The 23687-nt window shown below is 44.3% G+C and overlaps 1 protein-coding gene across 1 annotated transcript; it reads right to left on the bottom strand.

Moving 5' to 3' along the window:
* Window positions 1-1474: 1474 nt before the first annotated feature.
* Window positions 1475-20334, bottom strand: LOC306928744 (uncharacterized protein; the record flags this gene model as incomplete). Its single annotated transcript, XM_079509016.1, has 10 exons — window positions 1475-1562; window positions 1729-1811; window positions 11210-11262; window positions 11410-11550; window positions 15890-16031; window positions 16214-16391; window positions 16637-16748; window positions 17614-17751; window positions 18131-18321; window positions 20194-20334. 10 exons carry the CDS (start codon window positions 20332-20334, stop codon window positions 1488-1490), a joined length of 1254 nt encoding a protein of 417 aa, XP_079365142.1. The 3' UTR covers window positions 1475-1487.
* Between the last annotated feature and the right edge of the window lie 3353 nt (window positions 20335-23687).

The raw sequence follows: 23687 nt of genomic DNA, 5'->3' as shown, positions 1-23687 counted from the left end.
AACATACTCCCTCATAGTTATAACCTGCTCACATTTCAACAGACCAATTATGCCTTTTCCTTTTCATTCATATCAGTATATGAATGTATTAACTCAGTGGACTACCAGTACCAATACAGTTACAATACAGACCCATTCTGATGACATATTGATCATTCCTACAATCATGTTGCATCAAACTACTCCTGAACTGAAACAGACTGTCCTATTTTCTTTCTTTTTTTATATAATTTTTATCCCACAATTTTGTAACCCATTTTTCACCCCTGTGTCAATTATCTAATGTGATCCTGGGCTCTACACACCTTCCGCCAACCTGGGGAGAGCAACGGACTTGAACTCATGCTTCCTTCATGCCTGAGTGTCCAAGTTGCTCCTTTACACCTGACAGGGGGGAGTTTCCCTGGTTGGACGTAGCGCGTGGAAGGAACACGTTATTCCAACCAGTTCCTTTCCCCTCGGTCAGGCGCCCCGGCTGGCCAGGGGGAGGTAGTTAGAGACAAGGATTACTGCATGTTTTTGTGAGGGTACCTGCCCTAGGGGACACGGGGAGAACATGTGAGGGTACCTACCCTAGGGGACACGGGGAGAACATGCAAACTCCACACAGAAGGGCCCTTTTGCCAACCCCGCCTCGGGTATGGGCACTGATGACGCGGAGGAGAGGACACGCCCACAGCGCCCACAGCGTCCCCAGCGGGAATCGAACCCAGAACCTTCTAGCTGTGAGGCGACAGCACTACCGACTGTGCCACCGTGCCCCGACTGTCCTATTTTCTATTACACTATTCTACTTTTCTCCCTTGCTGGAGTCATTACATTTACCTGAAAAACAGAAGAAAGGGCACACGTTTTTTTGGCAAATCTAAGCTAGCAAATATAAGACTTCCGGTGGACGATCTCTTCAAAACAAGAGTACCCTCTAGAGTATTGAAAAAAATTAAACATTAAAACTATAAATGAAGCATTTAAACGATGCTATAAGACACACGTACATTATGTTTCTGTGTAAAAATAAGTAATAAGTAAGTAAAGTAACTTTGACCCCTCTTATCACATGGAACTATTTTTTGGGCGTAGTGATATTGACACAAAAAACATAGTTCCGTGTGATAGAGGGGTAAGAAATTAACAAAAGTTGCACTAATATTTTAGAAATAGGTCAACAATACAAATGACGTTAGTTTTGTGGATGAATTTATACTTTTACTGCGTGCCCCCAGTGCCCCCCACAAAATGACTGGAACTGCTTAATATTGACCAAAACCAGAGCAGAACTCCCACCACGGGACTCGGGCAATCAATGAATACAGTTGCAACCACTATATTAACGGTATAGTATTAAGTATTAAATATTAAGTATTTCATACAGCTTAAAAAAATTCTGAACTATCCCTTTAAGAACAATAAAGATCCTCTCTAAGCTCCAGTGATGTCTACAGAGGCAACATTAGAGGTCAACCAGAAGGTCACTGAAGCCGTAGTCGTCACTTCCGTTCGACGCTTGTCAGCTGTATCTGGATGTCTGCTGGCAGCCCAAGACTGACCAGTAGCTCCTTTATCTGGAAATGAAAGAACACAATGTCCTTGTTATGACGGTATGTTATAATAACGGGTTAGTGAATATAGCGGTCGGTCGGCGGAAAGAAAGTGAAGGCGAGCGTGTTTTAAGACGAGGTCTTCCGGTTACAACCTTTATAATGATATTAAAGTGTATATTATTATTACCTTTGGCAGAACTACGTTATCGAAGTCCTCTTGGGTCAAAGGAGTCTCTGAGGAGAGTCCCACTCTCAGGACAGCGAGGTGACCTACAGGACAGATACCTGCATTATAATAATACTAATAATAATACAATATGATGTGACCTACAGGACAGATACCTGCATTATAATAATACTAATAATAATACAATATGATGTGACCTACAGGACAGATACCTGCATTATAATAATACTAATAATAATACAATATGATGTGACCTACAGGACAGATACCTGCATTATAATAATACTAATAATAATACAATATGATGTGACCTACAGGACAGATACCTGCATTATAATAATACTAATATAATACAATATGATGTGACCTACAGGACAGATACCTGCATTATAATAATATAACAGGACAGATACCCTGCATTATAATAATACTAACAGGTACAATATGATGTAATCTCATTAGCATACTGACAGGTACAATATGATGTCATCTCATTAGCATACTGACAGGTACAATATGATGTCATCTCATTAGTATACTGACAGGTACAATATGATGTCATCTCATTAGCATACTGACAGGTACAATATGATGTCATCTCATTAGCATACTGACAGGTACAATATGATGTAATCTCATTAGCATACTGACAGGTACAATATGATGTCATCTCATTAGCATACTGACAGGTACAATATGATGTCATCCATTAGCATACTGACAGGTACAATATGATGTCATCTCATTAGCATACTGACAGGTACAATATGATGTCATCTCATTAGCATACTGACAGGTACAATATGATGTCATCTCATTAGCATACTGACAGGTACAATATGATGTCATCTCATTAGCATACTGACAGGTACAATATGATGTCATCTCATTAGCATACTGACAGGTACAATATGATGTAATCTCATTAGCATACTGACAGGTACAATATGATGTAATCTCATTAGCATACTGACAGGTACAATATGATGTCGTCTCATTAGCATACTGACAGGTACAATATGATGTCGTCTCATTAGCATACTGACGGTACAGTGTAGTGTAACAAGGATGGGTGTCAATTAATCCAACATGGTTACAATATAGTTTGAAGTTATACTGGGTTTGTATTGGAAAGGGGCGTGTCGGAAATGCTGAATAAAGCAACTTAAAAACTGCCTGGGTTTCAAAGCCCTCAACATTAAAATGACCCCAAACATGTTAGAATGTGAAATATACTTTTTACATCAAACATCATGTCGCAAATTCACAATGGTAAATGATGGACAGTAGACATAGGTACGCAGTGGTATATTTCTGTAGTATGAGTTGGATAATACACACACACGCACGCACGCACGCACACACACACACACACACACACACACACACACACACACACACACACACACACACACACACGACTGTAACTTTACTGTACGATACTGACTTAAAAAGACCACACAGTGGTGCAGGCTGCTCAACAACACCTCTGACTGTTTGAACTACGGACAGACAGACAGACAGACAGACAGACAGACAGAAAGACAGACAGACAGACAGACAGACAGACAGACAGACCCAGTATTTCAACACACTTACTATGCTCCGGGATGTTGTTAGTTGAGACTTCTGGTGTGGGTGGAGGCGTTGCAGGTGGTTCAGTAGTATTTGGTGGTGTGGTGGCTGTAGCTGCTGGTGGCGTAGAGGTGTGTGTAGCTGCTGGTGGCGTAGAGGTGTGTGTAGCTGCTGGTGTCGTAGAGGTGTGTGTAGCTGCTGGTGTCATAGAGGTGTGTGTAGCTGCTGGTGGCGTAGAGGTGTGTGTAGCTGCTGGTGTCGTAGAGGTGGGTGTAGCTGCTGGTGTCATAGAGGTGTGTGTAGCTGCTGGTGGCGTAGAGGTGTGTGTAGCTGCTGGTGTCGTAGAGGTGTGTGTAGCTGCTGGTGTCGTAGAGGTGTGTGTAGCTGCTGGTGGCGTAGAGGTGTGTGTAGCTGCTGGTGTCGTAGAGGTGTGTGTAGCTGCTGGTGGCGTAGAGGTGTGTGTAGCTGCTGGTGGCGTAGAGGTGTGTGTAGCTGCTGGTGACGTAGAGGTGTGTGTAGCTGCTGGTGTCGTAGATGTGTGTGTAGCTGCTGGTGGCGTAGAGGTGTGTGTAGCTGCTGGTGTCGTAGAGGTGTGTGTAGCTGCTGGTGTCGTAGAGGTGTGTGTAGCTGCTGGTGTCGTAGAGGTGTGTGTAGCTGCTGGTGGCGTAGAGGTGTGTGTAGCTGCTGGTGGCGTAGAGGTGTGTGTAGCTGCTGGTGGCGTAGAGGTGTGTGTAGCTGCTGGTGTCATAGAGGTGTGTGGGGTGGTTGTACTTGGTCGTATTGTGGTCGGGGTTGTAGTTTCTGCGGGTGGAGAACATAAAGATGACACATTTAAAGGGATATTTCTTTTTTTTTTTAAACGTCATTTTAACGTCTACTCAGGCGTATGTGAACACCCAGACTGATATTGTCCTTCTAATACGTGAGGGGGGCGTGGTTTGTCATTTACTGTTTTAATTTATTTGTAATAATTATTTTGGAAAATAACCTCCTGCAGCTCCAGCTCCTCCTCACAAAATCAAAAATAATTATTAAAAATAAATTAAAACTGTTAATGACAAACCACGCCCCCCTCACGTATCAGAAGGACATTATCAGTCAACAGAAAATAGGTCGGGTGTTTTCGATGAATCTATCATGGTTAAAATGGAGTTTTAAGTTATAATGGGTTTGTTTAGGGAGGGGGCGGGACAGCTAAAATTAATATCAAATATCTAAATACTGTCTGAAGCAACTTAAAACCTGCCCGGGGTGTTCACATAAGACTCAGTAGATGATGAACTGTCTGGGTGTTCACATAAGACTCAGTAGATGATGAACTGTCTGGGTGTTCACATAAGACTAAGTAGATGATGAACTGTCTGGGTGTTCACATAAGACTCAGTAGATGATGAACTGTCTGGGTGTTCACATAAGACTCAGTAGATGATGAACTGTCTGGGTGTTCACATAAGACTCAGTAGATGATGAACTGTCTGGGTGTTCACATAAGACTCAGTAGATGATGAACTGTCTGGGTGTTCACATAAGACTCAGTAGATGATGAACTGTCTGGGTGTTCACATAAGACTCAGTAGATGATGAACTGTCTGGGTGTTCATATAAGACTCAGTAGATGATGAACTGTCTGGGTGTTCACATAAGACTAAGTAGATGATGAACTGTCTGGGTGTTCACATAAGACTCAGTAGATGATGAACTGTCTGGGTGTTCACATAAGACTCAGTAGATGATGAACTGTCTGGGTGTTCATATAAGACTCAGTAGATGATGAACTGTCTGGGTGTTCACATAAGACTCAGTAGATGATGAACTGTCTGGGTGTTCACATAAGACTCAGTAGATGATGAACTGTCTGGGTGTTCACATAAGACTCAGTAGATGATGAACTGTCTGGGTGTTCACATAAGACTAAGTAGATGATGAACTGTCTGGGTGTTCACATAAGACTAAGTAGATGATGAACTGTCTGGGTGTTCATATAAGACTCAGTAGATGATAAACTGTCTGGGTGTTCACATAAGACTCAGTAGATGATGAACTGTCTGGGTGTTCATATAAGACTCAGTAGATGATAAACTGTCTGGGTGTTCATATAAGACTCAGTAGATGATGAACTGTCTGGGTGTTCATATAAGACTCAGTAGATGATAAACTGTCTGGGTGTTCACATAAGACTCAGTAGATGATGAACTGTCTGGGTGTTCACATAAGACTCAGTAGATGATGAACTGTCTGGGTGTTCACATAAGACTAAGTAGATGATGAACTGTCTGGGTGTTCACATAAGACTCAGTAGATGATGAACTGTCTGGGTGTTCACATAAGACTCAGTAGATGATGAACTGTCTGGGTGTTCACATAAGACTCAGTAGATGATGAACTGTCTGGGTGTTCACATAAGACTCAGTAGATGATGAACTGTCTGGGTGTTCATATAAGACTCAGTAGATGATGAACTGTCTGGGTGTTCACATAAGACTCAGTAGATGATGAACTGTCTGGGTGTTCATATAAGACTCAGTAGATGATGAACTGTCTGGGTGTTCACATAAGACTAAGTAGATGATGAACTGTCTGGGTGTTCACATAAGACTCAGTAGATGATGAACTGTCTGGGTGTTCACATAAGACTCAGTAGATGATGAACTGTCTGGGTGTTCATATAAGACTCAGTAGATGATGAACTGTCTGGGTGTTCACATAAGACTCAGTAGATGATGAACTGTCTGGGTGTTCACATAAGACTCAGTAGATGATGAACTGTCTGGGTGTTCACATAAGACTAAGTAGATGATGAACTGTCTGGGTGTTCACATAAGACTAAGTAGATGATGAACTGTCTGGGTGTTCATATAAGACTCAGTAGATGATAAACTGTCTGGGTGTTCACATAAGACTCAGTAGATGATGAACTGTCTGGGTGTTCATATAAGACTCAGTAGATGATAAACTGTCTGGGTGTTCATATAAGACTCAGTAGATGATGAACTGTCTGGGTGTTCATATAAGACTCAGTAGATGATAAACTGTCTGGGTGTTCACATAAGACTCAGGCTTATGTGAACACCCAGACAGTTCATCATCTACTGAGTAGATGATGAAATGACAATTTACAATTTACAATTTAGGCATTTAGCAGACGCTCTTAATCCAGAGCGACTTACAATAAGCAAGAACAAAAGCATGGGAATACATCACATATGTAAAAAGCATTTATCGCGAAACATGCGTAAGCTAAGAACGTGACTAGAACATATCTATATAATGACACTATACATATAAACTATAACTAGAACATATCTATATAATGACACTATACATATAAACTACACATATATGCTATACTATGCTGCACATATATACTATGAAGTGCTATGACTACTATACACTATATACTATGAAGTGCTATGACTACATACAATGCACTTATTGTGCTGTCTACATGACATGCTATAAGTCTGTTTCAAATGCTATATAAGTCTAAGAAGTGCTGTCTAAGGGGGGTAGGGTAAGTGCTATGGGCCATGATGGAGTCTGAAAAGGTGGGTTTTCAGACTACGGCGGAAGATCGGGAGTGATGCTGCAGTTCTGATTGCAACGGGAAGTGCATTCCACAGTTTTGGGGCCAGAAGGGAGAAGAGTTTGGGACGTGTGGAGCGTTGTCCCGGCGTTTTTAGTGAGGGTACTTCCAGCTTCCCTGCGTTGGCTGATCTGAGTGCGCGGGAGGGTTTGTAGGGTTCAATCATGCTGGCAAGATATGGGGGAGCCATACCTTTGGTTGCTTTAAATGCCAACATCAGAGTTTTGTATTCTGTGCGGGCAGCGACCGGGAGCCAGTGCAGGGAGCGGAGCAGGGGGGAGACATGTGAGAATTTTGGCTGGTTGAAGACCAAGCGAGCTGCGGCATTTTGGATCAGTTGGAGAGGCTTCAGTGCACATGCCGGTAGGCCAGTAAGGAGAGAGTTACAATAGTCAAGTTTTGACAGGACTGTTGTCTGGATTAGGAGCTGGGATGATTCCTGGGTGAGGAACGGTCTAATTCGTCGTATGTTATAGAGTGTGAACCTACAGGATCGAGTGACAGCTGTGATGTGAGTTTTGAACGAGAGCTGACTGTCCAGGACAACACCAAGGTTCCTGGCTGTTGGGACAGACGTTACCAGGGCGTTGTCTACGGAAATAGTTAGCTCCCGCATCGGGCAGGACTTAGCTGGGAAGAAGAGAAGCTCAGTCTTGTCTGGGTTCAGCTTGAGGTGGTTGGAGGACATCCACTGTGAGATGTCAGCCAGGCAAGCAGTGATGCGCTCTTCCACCTGGGTGGCAGAGGGGGGGAAGGATAGAAACAGTTGTGTGTCATCGGCATAACAGTGATAGGATATATTGTGAGCAGAGATGATAGTGCCAAGGGATTTTGTGTACAGTGAGAAAAGGAGGGGACCAAGTACAGATCCCTGTGGGACCCCAGTTTGGAGGGTTCGGGGGGATGATAACAGACCTTTCCAGGAGACCTGGTAGGTCCGGTCGGTGAGGTAAGAGGAGAACCACTTTAGTGCCGTCCCGCCGATGCCTAGATCCGCTAGGGTGTCTAGGAGCAGCTGGTGGTTCACTGTGTCAAATGCTGCTGATAGGTCTAGGAGAATCAGGACTGCGGAGTGGGAAGCAGCCTGGGCAGCATGTAGTGCTTCTGTGACTGCCAGCAGGGCAGTTTCTGTGGAGTGGGCCTTTTTGAATCCGGACTGGTTGGGATCCAGCAGGTTGTTATGTGAGAGATGGAGAGAGAGCTGGTTGGAGACAACACGTTCAATGCTTTTTGATAGAAATGAAAGGAGTGATACCGGTCTGTAGTTCTTGACATCTGAGGGGTCAAGGGTTGGTTTCTTGAGGAGTGGTGTTACTCTGGCTGACTTGAGGGCAGATGGGACGCAGCCTGAGGTTACTGAGGTGTTGATGATGGAGGTGATGAAGGGGAGCAGATCAGGTGCGATGGTCTGGAAGATTGGAGACGGGACAGGGTCGAGAGGACAGGTGGTAGGTCTAGTGGAAGTCACTAGTTGTAGGACCTCGTCTGGGGAAAGAGGAGAGAAGGAGGACATACATGGTGTGTTGGGGTTAGTGTTGGTTGAGTCAGATGCCACTTTATGGGGGAGAGGGGGGAAGGAGCTGCTGATATCGTCAACCTTCTTCTCGAAGTAGTTGAGAAAAACATCAGCAGTGAGGGATGAAGGTTGGGTGGGGGGAGGGGGCTTAAGGAGGGAGGAGAAAGTGGAGAAGAGCTTCCTTGGGTTAGAAGTACAGGATTGGATTTTGGTGTGGTAGAAAGAGGTTTTAGCAGTGGTTAGTGAGAGGGAGAAGGCAGAGAGGAGTGAGTGAAAGTGGGATAGGTCATCAGGTAGCTTTGTCTTGCGCCACTTCCTTTCGGCTGCTCTTAGAGGTGTTCGTTCAGATCTGAGAGTTTCAGATAACCAGGGAGCCGGTGGACATGAGCGAGCTGGCCTGGATGAGAGCGGGCAGTGTTGGTCGGATGCAGATGAGATAGAGGAGAGGAAGGATGAGGTTGCAGAGTCAGGTGAGAGAGAGAGGAAGGACTCCAGGGAGGGTAGAGAGGAGAGAATAGAGGATGAGAGGGAGGAGGGGTTTAGGGATTTGAGATTGCGTCGGGTGGTGACGTTAGGAGCGTTAGTGGGTTTAGGCGGGAGGGTGGAGAGAGAGAGGGAGAAGGCTATGAAGTGGTGGTCAGACCTAATTAACGGAGTAACAGAGAGTGTAGAGGGAGAGCAGGCTCTGGAGAACACAAGGTCCAAAACATTACCAGCCTTGTGAGTGGGAGGGGAGGGAGATAGAGAGAGGTCAAATGAGGCCAGAAGGGATGTAACGGGAAGATACTTCTCTGCTGTAGGTAGGTTGAAATCGCCCAGTAGGATCAGGGGGGTGCCATCTTCTGGAAATGAACTAATCAGGGAATCTAGTTCTTCCAGGAAGTTCCCAAGAGTTCCTGGGGGGCGATAGAGGACAATGAGGGTGAGGGGGACTGGTTGTGATATTGAGATAGCATGGAATTCAAATGTGGACAGAGAAAGGTGAGAGAGATTTAAGACACGGAAATTCCATTTGGGGGACATTAGTAGTCCTGTGCCACCCCCTGCACCTGTTGGGCGAGGGGTGTGGGTAAACTTGTGGGAAACAGAGAGGGCGGCCGGGGTTGAAGTGTTGTCTGGGGTAATCCAGGTTTCAGTCAGAGCAAGGAAATGCAGAGACTTGAGGGAGGCGTGGCCTGAGATGAATTCAGGCATTTTCTTCTTGGTAGCTGCATGGCAGTTCCAGAGGCCTCCCTCCACCACCATGTGGTGACTGGGTGAACGAGCTGGATAGATGAGATTTGAGGGATTTCTGAGACGGGGGAAGTAGTGACTAGGACGGCATGAGGGGGAAAGTATGGGGATGGTGGGAAAACACATTGTACAGAGAAAAATAGGTAATATATATATATAGTGGTAGTAATAATAGAACAAAACCGTAGTAATAATGATAAAAATAATAATAATAATACAAATAATAATAATAATAATAACAATAATAGTAATGACAATAATATGTAGTGAAAAAGGATGATACAAAACCCTGGGAGGTAGTTTTCTTCGCTGGATGTGTTTCTGGATGTCCGGGTCTTTAGCTTTGGCACTAGGCTATACTAGATAGCCTGTGAGAGTTTGTTCGATGAGGATGGAGATTTAACCAGTCGTGAGCCAGAGTATAGCGTGGGGGCACAGTGAAGACAGACGGGAGGAGAGGAAAGGAACTAAGAGAGCTCAGAGAAGTTTTAAAGAGACAGACAGACAGAAAGAGTGAGTGACCGAAGGAGTGAACGATAAACAGATGTAGATGTTATTAAAAGAGAGTGGCCGAAGAAAATGAACAATAAACAGATGTAGATGTTATTACAAGAGAGACAGACAGAGAGTGAGTGACCGAAAGGTGTCACACCGCTGGTCAGAGTGTTGTTTGATCTGAGGCATATATATAGCAGTGCTATTTATATGCCTAGAGAGCTATTAAGACAAGGATATGCAAAGTCCAAAGAGGGGCTGATTGCTTAGCCTAATGGTGATTGCATATCCTGCTAGCCCTTCAGATCAAGCGGACAGATTGGGTTAGGAACGAACAAAGGAAAACAGACAGAAATAGTAGAAAGACAGAAATATTACTAAAAGGAATTCAGATAGTGCAGAAAAACTGCAGAGTAAGTTCCCCCACCTACTGTGTCCAATTTCAAATAGCAGCAGATCAAAATATCAGCTGCTCTTGTCACACCACCACTGGTCAAAGTGTGGTTTTTATGACCAAACATTTTTTTAAAGTGAAATATCCCTTTAAGTGGAGCCTCCTCACACCAGATGGAGAACATAAAGGTTTAAGTGGAGCCTCCTCACACCAGATGGAGAACATAAAGGTTTAAATGGAGCCTCCTCACACCAGATGGAGGACATAAAGGTTTAAGTGGAGCCTCCTCACACCAGGTGGAGAACATAAAGGTTTAAGTGGAGCCTCCTCACACCAGATGGAGAACATAAAGGTTTAAGTGGAGCCTCCTCACACCAGATGGAGGACATAAAGGTTTAAGTGGAGCCTCCTCACACCAGGTGGAGAACATAAAGGTTTAAATGGAGCCTCCTCACACCAGATGGAGAACATAAAGGTTTAAGTGGAGCCTCCTCACACCAGATGGAGAACATAAAGGTTTAAGTGGAGCCTCCTCACACCAGGTGGAGAACATAAAGGTTTAAGTGGAGCCTCCTCACACCAGATGGAGAACATAAAGGTTTAAGTGGAGCCTCCTCACACCAGATGGTATCACTGATGGAATGTGAAACATGGTGCTTTAGTAAACAGGTGTAGTTTCACCCACCGTTTGAGACACTGACAATGACACAGCGAAGCTCCGACTGATATGTGGACGCACTGAGAAAACAGACATGTTTAATGAACAGGAGTTTAGTTTTATCTTCATGGTTTTCATGTGATGTGTGTAAGCTATTCAAAAGGTGAATACATATTAAAATGGTTAGACAGACAGACAGACAGACAGACAGACAGACAGACGCTGACCTGTTGGTCTGAGCAACAAAGCAGACAGGGTGATGTTCTCCATCCTCTGACTGTGATGGTGTCCATCTCAGGATGAACTGTCCCTGTGCTGGTCCAGTCAGCTCCATGTTGTGAGGTCCACTGAACAGCAGCTCAGAGACCCTACAGCACCAGCAAACAAGAGAACATTAGGTCCACTGAACAGCAGCTCAGAGACCCTACAACACCAGCAAACAAGAGAACATTAGGTCCACTGAACAGCAGCTCAGAGACCCTACAACACCAGCAAACAAGACAACATGAGGTCCACTGAACAGCAGCTCAGAGACCCTACAACACCAGCAAACAAGACAGCATGAGGTCCACTGAACAGCAGCTCAGAGACCCTACAACACCAGCAAACAAGACAACATGAGGTCCACTGAACAGCAGCTCAGAGACCCTACAACACCAGCAAACAAGACAGCATGAGGTCCACTGAACAGCAGCTCAGAGACCCTACAACACCAGCAAACAAGACAACATGAGGTCCACTGAACAGCAGCTCAGAGACCCTACAACACCAGCAAACAAGAGAACATGAGGTCCACTGAACAGCAGCTCAGAGACCCTACAACACCAGCAAACAAGAGAACATGAGGTCCACTGAACAACAGCTCAGAGACCCTACAACACCAGCAAACAAGACAACATGAGGTCAAAAGTCTTTAGCAACGTTGGGGACATCATAGGACAACAAAACACTAACTAATACATTACTTCATTCAATATGTCAGATGTTCAGAAACCCTTTAGATCAGTGATTCTGGATCTCAACCTTTTGTGCCAAGAACCCCAAATGGATCCACACCCCTGGTGATATAATGTCTTTACTGTAAGCAATGAAATGCTTTTAAAATCAATGAAATGGTTTTGTTGAATTTTGTTGTCATGTCTGTGTCAATTCTACTACTAATTATTAAAATGCCTTTCGATCCATTTGTTCTGAGGTCTGCCAGCCTTGTTTCTGTATGAAACGTTACAGCAAGCTATCCAGGGTTAGCGTTAAAGTTATGGCGTGTCTGAAAATGACTAAATGACGTGTGGGAAGTGAACATATTCCTGTTTGACTGCATAGTAGGATCAGAAGGAGATAGGGAGACAGTGGAAAGAGATCAGAAGGAGATAGGGAGAACGGGGATGAGCGAGTGCGTAAGTTGTCATGTGACCTTATAAATCTAGTATAAAACATCCATCATTTAAACTGTCTGTGACAATTGGAAGGGAAAGTAGAAAATATTATTTTACAAAACAACATTTCAACATCAGGTAGACTGACTACAGGCAACAACCAAAGTAAACCAGGTCTAAAAATGGCATATTTAGCTGCCAGAATTATGTGTTTGGCAGTATTTTTGTTATTTCTTATTTGGTTTGTTGGTCATGTAGGTCATGTATGTATTTGTTGCGGAGTTTAATTTCGTCATATCCGGTCTTATGACCATATATGGTGTCAAGTTATCATGCCTGACGAGCCTTGTAGGCTTCCGTCTGAAGTGGGCAGACGGAGGTTTGTTTGACAACAGCGTGTCACCATGTTAAGGTTCGTTTGTTTGTTTCTGTGTCAATATGTTCTGTTTCCTTGTTAAGATTTAAGTTTTATTGCATTTGGTTATGAGTCTAATTTATCAATTGTGTGAAATGAAATGAAATTAAATGATGACTATATTTACCCAGGGTATCTGGGCTAAGCTCAAGAACTTGTTTCCAGCCAGGCCCTGCTCATAGAACACATTTCATCGTAGTGGTTCAATGCCTTGTTCAAGGGCACTTCAGCGGTGGTCATTTTAACGTGTCGGACCGCTGATTCGAACTGGCAACCTTCCGGTATCAAGACCGCTCCGCTATCCGTTCGGCCACCGCTGCCACAGTCTGGGTTGCTTTTGATGTTATTGTGGGTTTCCTCCTTCATTCCCTTTGATCCCCATGTGCAGCCAGTGAGGTGAATATTTGTTTGTGTATTTTCGTATGTTTATGTCCTTTATGCTTCATTTATTGTTGTTCTGAATCTGATCACTGTTTGTTTCCATTTGTCAGTTTTTGTTGGCTTTTGAGAAAGAAAGTTGCTCTAAATAAAGCCACCAGTCCAAAGAAACAGCCGACTCGTTTTGAAGACATCACTGGGAGTGACAGCATGCATGTGGGTGATTCTTTGACAATAGATAAAACCATATGTGAATAATTTAGCAAAGAAATTGTCTGGAGTTTTATTCCAGACAATTATGGTGACTGTGTGTCACACTCTGCCCTGTTTAGCCTGTCTCTGCACTGCCCTGTGTACTGTGTCTCACTCTGCCCTGCCCTGTGTCTCACTCTGCCCTGTCCTGTGTACTGTGTCTCACTCTGCCCTGCCCTGTGTACTGTGTCTCACTCTGCCCTGTGTACTGTGTCTCACTCTGCCCTGCCCTGTGTACTGTGTCTCACTCTGCCCTGCCCTGTGTACTGTGTCTCACTCTGCCCTGTTTAGCCTGTCTCTGCCCTGCACTGTGTACTGTGTCTCACTCTGCCCTGCCCTGTGTCTCACTCTGCCCTGCGCTGTGTACTGTGTCTCACTCTGCCCTGCCCTGTGTCACACTCTGCCCTGTTTAGCCTGCCTCTGCCCTGCCCTGTGTACTGTGTCTCACTCTGCCCTGCCCTGTGTCTCACTCTGCCCTGCACTGTGTACTGTGTCTCACTCTGCCCTGTGTACTGTGTCTCACTCTGCCCTGTGTACTGTGTACTGTGTCTCACTCTGCCCTGCACTGCTGTGTCTCACTCTGCCCTGTGTACTGTGTCTCACTCTGCCCTGTCCTGTGTACTGTGTCTCACTCTGCCCTGCCCTGTGTCTCACTCTGCCCTGTGTACTGTGTCTCACTCTGCCCTGTCCTGTGTACTGTGTCTCACTCTGCCCTGCCCTGTGTCTCACTCTGCCCTGTCCTGTGTACTGTGTCTCACTCTGCCCTGTGTACTGTGTCTCACTCTGCCCTGTCCTGTGTACTGTGTCTCACTCTGCCCTGTCCTGTGTACTGTGTCTCACTCTGCCCTGTGTACTGTGTCTCACTCAGCCCCTGCTTTGTGTACTGTGTCTCACTCTGCCCTGTGTACTGTGTCTCACTCAGCCCCTGCTTTGTGTACTGTGTCTCACTCTGCCCTGCCCTGTGTACTGTGTCTCACTCTGCCCTGTGTACTGTGTCTCACTCAGCCCCTGCTTTGTGTACTGTGTCTCACTCTGCCCTGTGTACTGTGTCTCACTCAGCCCCTGCTTTGTGTACTGTGTCTCACTCTGCCCTGTCCTGTGTACTGTGTCTCACTCTGCCCCTGCGATGTGTACTGTGTCTCACTCTGCCCTGTCCTGTGTCTCACTCTGCCCCTGCGTTGTGTACTGTGTCTCACTCTGCCCTGTCCTGTGTACTGTGTCTCACTCTGCCCTGCCCTGTGTACTGTGTCTCACTCTGCCCCTGCACTGTGTACTGTGTCTCACTCTGCCCTGCGCTTCCTGCCTCTGCCCTGCCCTGTGTACTGTGTCTCACTCTGCCCTGCACTGTGTACTGTGTCTCACTCTGCCCTGTGTACTGTGTCTCACTCTGCCCTGCCCTGTGTACTGTGTCTCACTCTGCCCTGTGTACTGTGTCTCACTCTGCCCTGCCCTGTGTACTGTGTCTCACTCTGCCCTGCCCTGTGTACTGTGTCTCACTCTGCCCTGCCCTGTGTACTGTGTCTCACTCTGCCCTGTCCTGTGTACTGTGTCTCACTCTGCCCCTGCGTTGTGTACTGTGTCTCACTCTGCGCTGTGTACTGTGTCTCACTCTGCCCCTGTGCTGTGTACTGTGTCTCACTCTGCCCCTGCGTTGTGTACTGTGTCTCACTCTGCCCTGTCCTGTGTACTGTGTCTCACTCTGCCCCTGCCCTGTGTACTGTGTCTCACTCTGCCCCTGCGCTGTGTACTGTGTCTCACTCTGCCCCTGCGCTGTGTACTGTGTCTCACTCTGCCCCTGTGCTGTGTACTGTGTCTCACTCTGCCCTGCCCTGTGTACTGTGTCTCACTCTGCCCTGCCCTGTGTACTGTGTCTCACTCTGCCCTGTGGTGACTTCACCCTACAGCTAGGGGTTCTCAACCATGGCCATGGCTCGCGAAAATAATCTATTATTTGAACTTTCATGTTGTCAGTGGAATATTTCAGACACACCCTCAGAGACAGTTTTTTGAGTGGTGTAAACCACTCCTACAACTGGCTTTGTTAGTGCAGAAAAAATGAGCATGGTTGCTATGTTCACCCTGTTCACCCGGGTGTGATTTCATTACATCAGACATGATTTCATTAAGTCGGACAGGCTATATAAGACCTTACACCACTCAGTTCACACGGGTGTGATTTTTTTGGTTTATGGAAAGCTTCTAGGAAATCTTAGCATTGATGTTGACCTCAATGTGGAACTCTGAGTGTGTTGTCTCTGTTGATGGTGATATATTTATTGTACTCACGTGGCGAGTGTTGCCTCTGTGCTGATGGTGATTTCCAGTGTGTGACCAACAGGGGTGTAGAGCTGTGCCCTGTTATCCGGGGTGGGAGGCAGGAACCTGGGTAGATACTGTCCCTCTGTACAGCTGGCTACTGCTCCATCCACTGACCACATGACAAGGAGGGAATATAACCATTTTAATGGCTTTATGTTTAGGTTAGATTATTGATTTAATTAGATCATCTATATTCACTTTATTAGCACATTAACTGGTTGAGGTGCCAGGAACCCCTATAGGAAAATAGAGCTGCAATGGTCAATGTTTATATGTGAGGGTGCTGAGTACCTTTGATAACAAACTGTAGAGGTATAAGGTTGAGAAGGTTACTGGTAGTGATATTGTACTGAGATCCATCAGTGCGGGTGATGGTGATATTCTGGTTGGGATAGTCATCCATCCTCAACTGGACAACGTAGTTACCCTCATTACTGCTGTCGGTGGCAGGAAATGACAAAGTGCAATCCTGAAAGAGAGAAAGGACAGGAAGAGTAAAAAAAGAAAAGAAAAAAAACATGAGAAACATATTTCTAAGAAGAGGCGTAGAGAAAAACAGTACAGATTGATCATAACTGTAATCATGATTAAAATAAATGCAATGTTACTTAAAATCTGTGTTTGCATCAGAATTAAATTAGCATACAATTGTGTATTAGCATCAGTATGGCGTGATCTATGTTCTTATTTACAAATTAAAAACATTGAACTCACAGGTGACAAGTTGAGAATGGAAGGAAGAGTAGACCATGGTGCACATATAACCCGGTCTCCATCTGGGTCAAACGCTAACAGGGTGAAGTTTCTCCCACAGTTAGAAGGAACTCTGAGAGACAAAGAGACATTTATCATTAGTGTCTTTTACACTTCTTTATTAGTAGAGGTATGTAGTATAGTGTTATATTAGTATTACAACTATATCATTATATTTTTGTATAAATGATAATGGGAATATTTAGCCTCAAACTGAATTCACATTGAGCTTTTCCAGTTATCTTAAATAGTAGGCTCTAATAAAACAGTGTCTAATGTTAATGTTAGTAATATCAGAACATAACATCAGTGTGTAATGTTAATGTTAGTAATATCAGAACATAACATCAGTGTGTAATGTTAATGTTAGTAATATAAGAACATAACATCAGTGTATAATGTTAATGTTAATAATATAAGAACATAACATCAGTGTGTAATGTTAATGTTAGTAATATCAGAACATAACACCAGTGTATAATGTTAATGTTAGTAATATAAGAACATAACATCAGTGTATAATGTTAATGTTAATAATATCAGAACATAACATCAGTGTGTAATGTTAATGTTAGTAATATCAGAACATAACACCAGTGTGTAATGTTAATGTTAGTAATATCAGAACATAACACCAGTGTATAATGTTAATGTTAGTAATATAAGAACATAACATCAGTGTATAATGTTAATGTTAATAATATCAGAACATAACATCAGTGTGTAATGTTAATGTTAGTAATATCAGAACATAACACCAGTGTGTAATGTTAATGTTAGTAATATCAGAACATAACACCAGTGTATAATGTTAATGTTAGTAATATAAGAACATAACATCAGTGTATAATGTTAATGTTAATAATATCAGAACATAACATCAGTGTGTAATGTTAATGTTAGTAATATCAGAACATAACATCAGTGTGTAATGTTACCGTAGTGAAGGTATGATGGTGGTCTGAGGAGACCTGTCAGATTTCCCAGTGTCTGATCTGGTCCAGAGGTTCACACCCGTCCGCGCATACCAGCTCACAGCGCTGTTATTGTTATTTATCCAGTTACCACCTTGTAACCTGTGGGGGATGATTCTATTATTATTATTATTATTATTGTTTACAAAGTGACAGATAAAAGTATAATAACACATTTATTCATGTCATAATTTTGTCAGATGGAACAAAAGTTAAATGTAAAACATGTAGGGGTGAAAGAGTTAATTGAACTCATTTAATGAATCAATCAATAAACATTATTTTGGCCACGTGATAAAAAATGTTGAATATAACCGATCAACAATCATAGCGCCTCACATCGCACGCACGCACGCACGCACACACGTTATATGAGAATTATAACTAATTAAATACCAATTAAATGACCTACTGTGTAAAACATGAACATGGTATCTAGTGTAATGGTGTGTGTTGTCATAGTGCATCTCTCTTCACTCACTGCATAATGAAGCGAGTGTTGATAGGAACCAGTCGAGTCATGATTCCCTCTCGTTGACACCACTCTGAGGTGTTATACACCGTGTTCACCTCCAGGTGGCTCTCACTGCCACAGTCTCCATAACGACGATAACACTCCCATGTGTCTGAATGTGAGCAGGACGTGAAGGCGTTCTTATAGCGCAGAACCACCTGGAATTAGGAGATTATGACATCATAAAAGTTACACTACATGACTTTGATCCTGTCTCTGTTTACAGTAGGTGGATACGGACACAGAATAATTTTAATTTACTATGAAAACCTGCGTATCCCGTCAGTCAGTTAGTCAGTCAGGTAACGCCTCGTGACACGCTCCATATATGGGCGTCTCCATATACAGTATGAAGATGCATGACACTGAGCACATCAAACCCTGGATAGCCATACATGGAGAAGACTGGATCATCAACTAGATCTGCATATATGGAGCCGGCCAGCAACTCTACATCTGACCTCAAACCCTTAGATCTCCATACATGGAGCTGACCTGACATTCCATTATGTTTTCTGACCTTATCAAACCCTGTACACTCAAGACACGCAAAACTAATTTGTTCAGCCCAAATAAAATTGTTTATTGTCATGATTTGTCACCATCCGAGTTGGCTTTGACCGAGGCTTTAGGTCTTTAAATAAATTCTTTCTGAAACGTCTGTGGGAAAAAATAATTGGAAATTGTCTTCCGGGCCGCTCGTCGGGGGCGGGACTGCAACACTCTAGTATAGTATATAATATAATATAGTATAGTTAGATATAATAATTATTTAAAAAAACAATTAAAATGAACAGTTAATTAGAAAGAAAGACATAATGTTTCAGTTTGAGAAGAAGTTAAACTGTGTTTAGTCGGGCAGCCGACCGGCTTCTTTTGTTTAAAGTGGGAAATTGGTATATAGTCTTTTATTGGCCTAAAATATTGTCTATATACATTCATGAATCCACTTGCTGACCGGCTGTTAGTATTGAGCAAATTGTTTTATAGAGCGTCACAGTCCCGCCCCCTACCAGGGCCCAGGAAATGAATGCTTTTTGAAATATCTATGAGGAAAATGCATTGGGAATTATTTCTTGGGCCTGGCGTCGTCATGAAAGGGGGCGGGACTGCGACGCTCTATTGGGGTTTATATGTGACCCTACCATTAACATCCTATATAAGGCAAGATTTAAAAAAATGTCATTATGGTTTATATAGCATGTGACGTGTCAAACTAGGGGGTTTCCGTGATAGCTTGTGACATGTCAAACTAGGGGGTTTCCGTGATAGCTTGTGACATGTCAAACTAGGGGGTTTCCATTATTCTGAATCCATTCCAAGCATTAGTTTTGCACAAAAAACACTCCTTGGACTAAAAACTGCCATAGCCACTTGCCCAAATGTGCCCAAAATGTGCTGACCTCATCACATTTCATCACATTTGTGATGACAGCTATGACCGTTCTTAGCCTAACGAGTGTTTTTTGCTACTTAAAGCATAATGAAGATTTGTCATTTTTGCCTTATAGGATGTTAATGGTAGGATCACCCCCTATAAAACAAACATCAAACAAACAACAAACATCAAAACAAATTTCTAATTGTTGACAGCCAGTCAGCAAGTGGATTCATGAATCTATGTGTATATAGACAATATTTTAGGCCAATAAAAAAAGACTATTCCCCACCCCACAACCCCGGCTGCCGAACTAGTTTATTTTATTTTCGTGTCATTCGTGTCAGATCCTGAGTCTACGTGAGACACGATCTAAAATGTCTCAGTTGAAGAGCAGGGAAACAGAATACAGTCACCCCAATTGTACTTATATTGGATTAACATCTCAACAACTCAACCATACAGAATGTACAAAAATAGATTTTATTCATGAAAAATAGAGTTATACATACTTTAATAAATAATTATTTTTTATTTCCGTTACCTAAATGTTTTTTTTTAATTTATTAATTTTATTTTATTGTATCTTAATTTTTTAATTGTAGTTTTAGTTTTTCCCCAAATGTTATTATCAATGGTAATCCTGACTTACCGTCATAGTTCCATTTTCGTACGTGTCCTTTGGGTCAACGGTGATGACAGTTCCATAGAAGTTGTTCTGCTGGGTTCGTCCACGCTGAGCTCCACAGAGCAGCAGCAGCACCACCGCCGTCCAACTCCAACACACACTCATGGTTACGGAGAGAAAATCCTGAGGAAGATCCCAGTGATCCAAACGTTGAATTAATAAACCAGTGGAGACGAGTGTTTTCTACCAGCGTTGCGGACTCTAGCTATGTCTTCCTCTTGTACTGAGAGAATGGAACAACTACTCTCCACTGTCAGGTTTTATACACCCACTCACGCACGCACGCACGCACACACACGCGCACACACACACCCACACACACACACACACACACCCACACACACACACACACACTCACACACACACACACACACACACACACACACACACACACACACACACACACACACACACACACACACACACACTGAACATTTTGAATATTTGAATTGCCAGTTGATTGAAGATAACTACCTGGTATGAGGAAATAGTCTGTCTGTCTGTCTGTCTGTCTGTCTGTCTGTCTGTCTGTCTGTCTGTCTGTCTGTCTGTCTGTCTGGCTGTCTGTCTGTCTGTCTGTCTGTCTGTCTGTCTGTCTGTCTGTCTGTCTGTCTGTCTGTCTGTCTGTCTGTCTGTCTGGCTGGCTGGCTGTCTGTCTGTCTGTCTGTCTGTCTGGCTGGCTGTCTGTCTGTCTGTCTGTCTGTCTGTCTGTCTGTCTGTCTGTCTGTCTGTCTGTCTGTCTGGCTGTCTGACAGATCAACTACATAGCCTATTACATACATATGTAGCAGGGCGGTATAAATACCCTCCCCCTCCCTCCCTCCCCCCCCTCCCTCCCTCCCTCCCTCCCTATTACATACATATGTAGCAGGGCGGTATAAATACCCTCCCCCTCCCTCCCTCCCCCCCTCCCTCCCTCCCTCCCTCCCTATTACATACATATGTAGCAGGGCGGTATAAATACCCTCCCCCTCCCCCCCCTCCCTCCCTCCCTCCCTCCCTATTACATACATATGTAGCAGGGCGGTATAAAGGCAGTATATAAAGGCGGTATAAATGCGACTACGCCACCTAGGAAATTGCGCCCCAGGAAATAGTTATAATTTAATTAACCACCTGAATACATGGTATAACTCCTCACACAGTTCGTTGTACATTATAAATAAGGCAGAAACGGGGAGAGTAAATATAAAGGTCAAAACAATTTTTATTTTTTTTAATTTTGCCACATACGGACATGTGTGTGTGTGGGTGGGGGGGGGGTGTTGTGGGGGCCCAATACGAGCTTATGTGGGGGCCAATAAGGGCTTGTGTGGGGGGAAAACAAGGGCTTGTGTGGGGGACCAATAAGGGCTTATGTGGGGGGCAAATACGGGCTTGTGTGGGGGGGCAATAAGGGCTTGTGGGGGGCCAACAAGGGCTTGTGTGGGGGACCAATAAGGGCTTGTGTGGGGGGCAATAAGGGCTTGTGTGGGGGGCAAATACGGGCTTGTGTGGGGGGCCAATAAGGGCTTGTGTGGGGGGCCAATAAGGGCTTGTGTGGGGGGGGCAATAAGGGCTTGTGTGGGGGGCAAATAAGGGCTTGTGTGGGGGGCCAATAAGGGCTTATGTGGGGGCCAAAAAGGGCTTAGCTTATGTGGGGGGCAAATAAGGGCTTGTGTGGGGGGCAATAACGGCTTGTGTGGGGGGCAAATAAGGGCTTGTGTGGGGGGAAAATAAGGGCTTGTGTGTGGGGCAAATAAGGGCTTATGTGGGAGGCCAATAAGGGCTTGTGTGGGGGGCAAATAAGGGCTTGTGTGGGGGGCCAATAAGGGCTTGTGTGGGGGGGCAATAAGGGCTTATGTGGGGGGCCAATAAGGGCTTATGTGGGGGGCCAATAAGGGCTTGTGTGGGGGGCCAATAAGGGCTTGTGTGGGGGGCCAATAAGGGCTTGTGTGGGGGGACAATAAGGGCTTGTGTGGGGGGCCAATAAGGGCTTGTGTGGGGGGGAAACAAGGGCTTGTGTGGGGGACCAATAAGGGCTTATGTGGGGGGCAAATACGGGCTTGTGTGGGGGGCCAATAAGGGCTTATGTGGGGGGCAATAAGGGCTTGTGTGGGGGGCAAATAAGGGCTTGTGTGGGGGGCCAATAAGGGCTTGTGTGGGGGGCAATAACGGCTGTGTGGGGGGCAAATAAGGGCTTGTGTGGGGGGCAAATAAGGGCTTGTGTGGGGGGCAAATAAGGGCTTATGTGGGAGGCCAATAAGGGCTTGTGTGGGGGGCAAATAAGGGCTTGTGTGGGGGGCCAATAAGGGCTTGTGTGGGGGGCAATAACGGCTTGTGTGGTGGGGCAAATAAGGGCTTGTGTGGGGGGCAAATAAGGGCTTGTGTGGGGGGCAAATAAGGGCTTGTGTGGGGGGCAAATAAGGGCTTATGTGGGAGGCCAATAAGGGCTTGTGTGGGGGGCAAATAAGGGCTTGTGTGGGGGACCAATAAGTGCCATTGGCCCTTCAAGACGAACATTTGACAAGTAATGATAAATGCCACTATCATAATTAATTATCTTTTAATCTGCCATCAGTCAGTTTTAGTTTCAGACTAATGACAACATATTTCTTATTTTACTGTCCAATGACATGAAACGGCACAAGGGAAGGACTCCACAAAAAGACCACCTCCAAAAATCGGCGTCCCACGGCACCCTAGGGTGCCGTGGGACCCTTAGGGTGTCGTGACGCAAGTCCAGGGGTGTCTCAGAATACTTTGCTAACATTTGGAATTCATCATCTCTTCAGTTTAACCACTTAAACCCTGTATACTTAGTAAGACGGACCACCAAAGCCTCTAAAAACACCATCATATAATCCATGGTAAGCCTCCACCTTAAAAACTAAAGGTGATCGAGCCTTTGCTAGTTTCGCCCCCAGGCTATGGAATGACCTCCCAGGCTATGGAATGACCTCCCAGGCTATGGAATGACCTCCCGGAGCACCTGAAATCTGTGGCCTCAGTGGACCTTTTTAAAAAACATTTAAAGACCCACCTTTTTGGACAAGCCTTTGCAACATAGTGCTGTATTGATCTCTTGATTATTATTATTTCTTTATTGTTCTGTTTTCTCTTTCTTTGCTTTATTTCTCATTATTCGTATTTTTATTATTAATATTACTTTTGTTACTATTGATATGTTTTGCTTTTATTGTTGTGAAGCACTTTGTGACTGATGTCTGTGAAATGTGCTCTATAAATAAAATGTACTTACTTACTTACTTACAGCTCCTCCAACCTAAAAGTTACATCAACTCTGATCAAAGTTAGGTGTCGTCACATTAAACTATTGTGACACTGCAGTCAATTGGCACGCCCTTAATTCATTAATCTGTCATCGTGTACGTTTCTGTTGTGACTCTAGTTCCTTGACAGCGTTCCATTGGTATTTTATCATGACGTTTCCGTGAGGAGCATTCAGCTTGTAATCA

This window comes from Electrona antarctica (genome assembly GCF_951216825.1).
Source record: "Electrona antarctica genome assembly, chromosome: 8".
NCBI lineage: Eukaryota > Metazoa > Chordata > Actinopteri > Myctophiformes > Myctophidae > Electrona > Electrona antarctica.
Note: the sequence above shows the minus strand (reverse complement) of the source record. Positions and strands in the feature narration are given on the sequence as shown.